We start from the raw sequence: 6,000 nt of genomic DNA on the forward strand, positions 1-6,000 counted from the left end.
GGAGCTAACGACATTCACCGTCCCTGACCACTCCAACCAAACAGACTCATCCTAGCCACCCTCTGCTGCTGGTTCAGGCAGAACTCCCACAGACAAACCAAAGTCAAAGAGGTCACCTAGTCTTAGGTGAAGACTGGGCCCTGACTCAGTTTTTGTTGCTTTTTTTTTAATTTTTATTATTCATTTATTTATTACATACATAATGTTCTGTCTGCATGTACACCTGCTCACCAGAAGAGGGAGCCAGATCTCATTATGGATGGTTGTGAGCCACCATGTGGTTGCTGGGAATTGAACTCAGAACCTCTGGAAGAGCAGTCGGTGCTCTTAACCTCTGAGCCATCTCTCCAGCACCAGGGAAGATCCATCCTAATTGTGGAGGGGACCACTACTGGGCTGGGAAAGATCCCGTGCATGAAATGGAGAAAACGAGCTAAGCACTAGTAAGCATGTGCTGTCAGTCTGCTTCCTGAGTGCAATGTGATCAGCCAGCTTTCTGCACAGTTGCACACTGTGAGCCCAAATACCCTCTTCCTCCCTTGAGTTGCTTTGGTCCAAGTATCTGAGCACAGCAATGAGAAATTAACTAAGACACACAGTATAGCCATGACAAGGATTCGGCTCTCCCAGGTGCTGAGGACCCCTGGGTAGGACCACACCCATCTTACCTGACCAAATGTTGTGTACAGGAACACCGGTATCTCGGCCACAGTCATGGCTAGAGCCTGGATCATGGACATACCCTCAGTCCGACGGAATGCCATGGCAGGCCCAGCACCCAAGGCAGAAACTCTTGGGGTAACGGCTTCTAAGCAGAATGTCTTCAGCTGGTCTCTGGCTAGGTCCTGGGCACCATCCACACCCCAGCAGGACAGGGACACACATAACAGGTCTTTCCACTGAGCTGAGGGACAGACGACCAAGTGAGACACAGGGCTGGCCGGGGCTGAGAGACAGAGTGTTCACCTCCCGGTGTTCAATACCCAATCCTGCCGAAAAGCTTTGAGCCAGTGAGATAGATAAACAGAGAAGAGAATCTGCTGAGCAAGTCTGACAACCTAGTTCCCCAGAATTCATGGCGGAATGTGCTGTTAGCGCGACAAAAATCTAAAATTGGGTGATAGGTTTCTGAGCACATCTATGAGGGAATAAACTGTAATTAAGGTAGGAGACAAGTATGGCACCATTCTCTGGGCTAGGGACATGAACTGTATAAAAGCATACACGAGAGGCAGGCGGATCTCTGTGAGTTCGAGGCCAGCCTGGTCTACAGAGTGAGTCCAGGACAGCCTCCAAAGCAATTCAGAGAAACCCTGTCTCGAAACCCCCCCCCCCCAAAAAAAAGCATACACGAGTCCTATGCTCTCTGCCTCTCAACTGTGTATGTAACGAGAGCAGGTGTTGTAAGATCCCGTCATTGTGATTTCTTCCCAATGATGGACCGTCACCTGAAACTACGAGCCAAAACAGGCCCTTTCTCCCCTCAGTTGCTTTTGCCAGGGTATTTTATCACAGCAACAGAAATGAAACTAGACTTTGGAGGAGAGAGCTGACTCCCAACAGCTGTTCTCCAGCTGTGCCTGTGGCAGGTGCTCCTGCACTCAGATACACAATTTATTTCATTATGCATGTGTATAAGCCACCTGCATTCAGATGCCTGCAGAGGTCAGAAGAGGACACTGGATTCTTGGAGCTGGAATTACAGGCAGCTGTGAACCACCTGACATAGGTAATGAGAACTGAACTCAGGTCCTCGGGAAAAGAAGCAAGCAGGCTTAACCACTGAGCCATGTTTCCTGTCAGAATAAAAACGGTTTTAGCTGGGTGGTGGTGCACACCTTTGATCCCAGCACTAGGGAGGCAGAGGCAGGCGGATCTCTGTGAGTTCAAGACCAGCCTGGTCTACAGAGTAAGTTTCAGGACAGCCTCCAAAGCAATACAGAGAAACCCTGTCTCAAAGAAAAAAAAAGTTTTAAGCCAGTCGTGGTGTCGAATGCCAGCACTCGGGAGGCAGAGGCAGGCAGATCTCTGTGAGTTCGAGGCCAGCCTAGCCTAGTCTACAGAGCTAGTTCCAGGACAGCCAGTACTACACAAAGAAACCCTGTTTCAATAAACAACAACAAAAATAACAAACAGAATAAGCAGGGGCCAGAGAGATAGCTCAGCAGGTAATGCAGCTTGCCCTGACATTGGCATGGAGACCACAGAACCGGAAGACTTGAGGACCGACTCTAGGATGTTGTTCTCTGACCTCCACACATGACTACAGGTTTCTTGTGCCTTTCATTCCAGCACTTTCACACACACACACACAAAACAAGAACAAGAACAAAATGTGAGGTTTAAAGAGCTGGCTCGGCAGCTGAAAGCACTGGCTGCTCTTCCAGAAGGCCCGGGTTCGATTCCCAGCACCCATCCTCTGAAGGCACAAGGTTTATGTATGGTGCACAGACACAAAGACAGACAGACAGTGCCGGGCGTTGGTGGCGCACGCCTTTAATCCCAGCACTTGGGAGGCAGAGGCAGGCGGATCTCTGTGAGTTCGAGGCCAGCCTGGTCTACAAGAGCTAGTTCCAGGACAGCCTCCAAAGCCACAGAGAAACCCTGTCTCGAAAAACCAAAAAAAAAAAAAAAAAAAAAAAAAAAAGACAGACACACACACACACACACACACACACACAAAGAGCACCCTACCCATACTTTAAAAAAATTTTAGATGTGTACATATGACCAAAAGAGATGTAAACAAGACTGCCCTCAGGGGCTAGGCATGTTGGGCCACCACAGGCTTATGATCCCAGCTGCTCAGGACACTGAGGCAGGAGGATCAAAAGTTCAAAGAGTGGCTGGGCAATCTGGGCGATGACCCTGAAAGCACTTGTCCAGCCTGTATCAGTGGGGGGAGACAGTGTCTTCAGTGGGTGGGATGAACACCCAGTGTGCATCTGGAACCCCAGGCCCCAGCCCGGGCTGGCGCATACAGACGAGACCCCTCAAGAAGCCTGGGGGCAGCAGGCAACATGTGCGGCATGCTGAGTACAGAAGGAAGCCAGAGCCTGGGAGATAAATAGGTCACCCTCTAACTTTCTCAGTCTTTTTAAACACACAAACCACTCTCTAAATAAAGTTCTCAGGCTCCCGGCTGAGAACCGTGACCCCCTTTTCACCAAGCCAAGAATGCTTCCTTCCTGTGGGTACAGGACTGTGCTGATCTGGAGGTGGTGGTGGGTGTTTTGTTTTGTTTTTATTTACACTTACTTCTGAGACTGTCTAAAACTGTAGCACAGGCTGCCCTTGAATTCAAGATACTTCTCTTGCTTTGGTCTCACAAATGCTGAGTTTACTGTCGTGAGCCAACTGAATCACAACTATAGAGGCAAATGTTTCTCCCTGCCTTCCCCTACCTTATGAAGAAATTGAGTCTCCCGAGCCGATGCAACTCAGTTGCTAAGTGGTGGAGAGAGGGTACCTCAAGGTCTAGATTCTGCTTAACACAGCAGGAGCAGGCAGGGCAGCCCAGCAGAGCCATAGAGGGCAAAGACAGCCTTCTCTGGGTCTCTAAAACCCACCTCAGGGACTCCCCATGGCCCTATCCTGAGGCCAGATCAGTGGTTTGATCACATATAACCAGGACCCCAAGACCCTGCAGGCTGCTCTCACTGCTGTGATTAAGTTCAAGCATGACTCCTGGATCTCCAGAGGAAGGAACATTCAGACCAGGACCGACCCTGCTTTCCTGGGATGGTGGCCAAAAGTCACTAGGCCAGCACAGGAGATGAAAAGGGAACGGCTTATCCTTGGTGAGTGGAGAAGGCACACAGCCCTATCAGGCTGGGACTGGGGTGGAGCAGAGGGTGGAGGGCAGAGGCCGGGCAGGCAGAGTGAGCAGGACTAGAGAAATTGCCACATTGTCAAGGGCAGGAGACACTCTGCCTGGAGGTTGTGAAGTAAGCTCCAATATACAGTCCCTCCTCTAAACCTCCAGCCTGGCTTGGCCTTGGGAGGGAGACAGGACATCAGATGACCAGGAGCTATTCTTCCAACAGGCCAGGGCACTGTGACAACTCTGGGACCCTCAAGGTAGCCACTGTTTACCACAGGGATGTCCACACTGACGCTCTGAGAGATGAGGAGGCCCCAAGGCTGTGGCGGGGCATCCTAGCCCCTGCCTTCTGCGTGCCCGCGCCAAACTGACAGGCTTTAGGGCCTTGAGCTTCTGAGAAGGCCGCATGGAATTAGAGGGGGACCTGTTCTAGAGTCCAGGCAGGTGGAGGCCTGTCATGTCTGCAGGAGAGTCCAGTCAGCGTTGACTGTGCCCATCAAGGGAGTCACTTCACAGAAATTCCAAGCTCAACACCACCATATCCGGCTTGCCTCTTACTTCTAGTGCTGGCCCTGCCTGGCAGCCAGCCGCCTGCCTCTTCTGCTCTACATTCTTGAGTAGGCAGAGTGTCTGCTCCTCCACCACGGCATGGTAAGCCTCATATCCCCGGCTTTCCATCCCAGGCTTCTCTTGTGCAAGACAATCCTAATAATGCCTCTGGCCTGAGCATTCTCTCGTCCCATCTTGACATTGCTACGATCCCAGACCGGACAACCCTAAGCCACCCTCTGCCCCTTGTCCTGTTTTTCCCATCCCGGGACATCTCTGTGGGATCCCACGCAGCCTGGCAGGGTGGACATCAGCACTATCCCAAGCTTCAGCATCTGCTCCTTGCAGAGCCAGGACAGGGACCTTCCTCCGGCCTCGACCTCCCCAAAACATCCTTGAGGTTCGTCCACATACAGCGCTGCCCACAGCCCGCACACCTGCTCCTTCCAGGCCGGGACGTACCCCCGACCCTACTTGGATGCCCGCGGCGTTCCAGGCCCGGGAGTCTCCTCTCTGACCCAGCTACCTTCTCGTTCCAAGCCCAGAGCCAGGCATCCTGTCGCGCGCCTGGTCCAGGGGACCCACTCATCCCACCCTGGACACCTTAGAGGGCAAGCTGGGCCGCGGACCCCTGCGTGGGCCGGGCTCCTTGCTCCGCAAGCCTCGCTGCTGACCCCTGCTGCGATGCTAGCCGGTGCAGTGGCCGCCACTCACCCGGGATCCCATCGCTGCGGAAGGGCAGCGTCTCCTTTCCAGGCGGCAACACAACCAAACAGGCCTCTGGGGGGCGTGGCCTCAATGAGGCCGACACTGCCAGGACCAACGAACGCCTCCCGATCGCTCCGCGCTGCCGTGGCCCTCGGCCAATGGGGCGGGCTACGTGACCACGCCGACCCCGCCTCTCCCGCTCTCCGCCCCGCCCTCTAAGTATGGTTGCGGTGTGGACATGGCCTCTTCTCTCTTCCGATTGGCCACCAGGATTAGATGGACACAGGAGAGTGGGGCGGGGCCACTCAAGAAGGCGGAGTTGCTAGTGGCTGCTTGGGGCTTTCTGGAAGGCTGCTGGCAAGGGGACAAGTCCCGGTTGCACTTAAGAGCCGGTTTTCCAGTGCCACCGCCTCAGGCTTCCCCGACACTCGCCCTCATCCGTTGCCACTCTCTGCTTTGTTCTGCACGCCAGCGCCCTAGCGTTGTTGTCACTGGGATGGGCTCTGCATACCAAACTGTCCTATGCCACACAGACAGATGGACACAGACACACGCGCCTCTCTGCAGCACCTATTTTTTTGGTGTTTTTTTTGGAGACAAGGGTTTCTAAAGGATCCATGCTTTGGAGACTGACAGATGCCGCCCCCCCCCCTTTTTTTTGTTTGTTTTTCAAGACAAGGTTTCTCTGTGTAGTCCTGGCCTTCCAGGAACTCGCTCTGTAGACCAAGCTGGCCTCAAACTCAAGAGATCTGCCTGCCTCTGCCTCATGAGTGCTGGGATCAAAGGCGTGTGCCACGGCCGCTGGCCCCTATTTTTTTTTTGGTTTTTCGAGACAGGGTTTCTCTGTAGCTTTGGAGGCTGTCCTGGAACTCACTTTGTAGATCAGGCTGGCCTCGAACTCACAGAGATCCGCCTGCCTC

At 53.3% G+C, this 6,000-nt stretch overlaps 1 protein-coding gene across 4 annotated transcripts in view; it reads right to left on the reverse strand.

Moving 5' to 3' along the window:
* Window positions 1–5,209, reverse strand: part of Miga2 (mitoguardin 2) — a 28,065-nt gene extending 22,856 nt beyond the window's left edge. Inside the window, exons 1-2 of one of the 4 annotated variants that reach the window (XM_040745051.1) lie at window positions 5,087–5,209; window positions 669–904 (exon numbers count right to left, since the gene is read on the reverse strand). In XM_040745051.1, the coding sequence (XP_040600985.1) occupies window positions 669–764 (96 nt within the window). In that variant the 5' untranslated portion in view covers window positions 765–904; window positions 5,087–5,209. Of the gene's footprint in view, window positions 1–668; window positions 905–4,809; window positions 5,035–5,086 lie in introns of those variants that run through there. The other 3 variants (XM_040745049.1, XM_040745047.1, XM_040745050.1) reach the window with 3 other exon arrangements.
* Window positions 5,210–6,000: the final 791 nt, after the last annotated feature.

The sequence above is a fragment of the Mesocricetus auratus genome, unplaced genomic scaffold (genome assembly GCF_017639785.1).
Source record: "Mesocricetus auratus isolate SY011 unplaced genomic scaffold, BCM_Maur_2.0 Super-Scaffold_100004, whole genome shotgun sequence".
NCBI classification, from domain to species: Eukaryota; Metazoa; Chordata; class Mammalia; order Rodentia; family Cricetidae; genus Mesocricetus; species Mesocricetus auratus.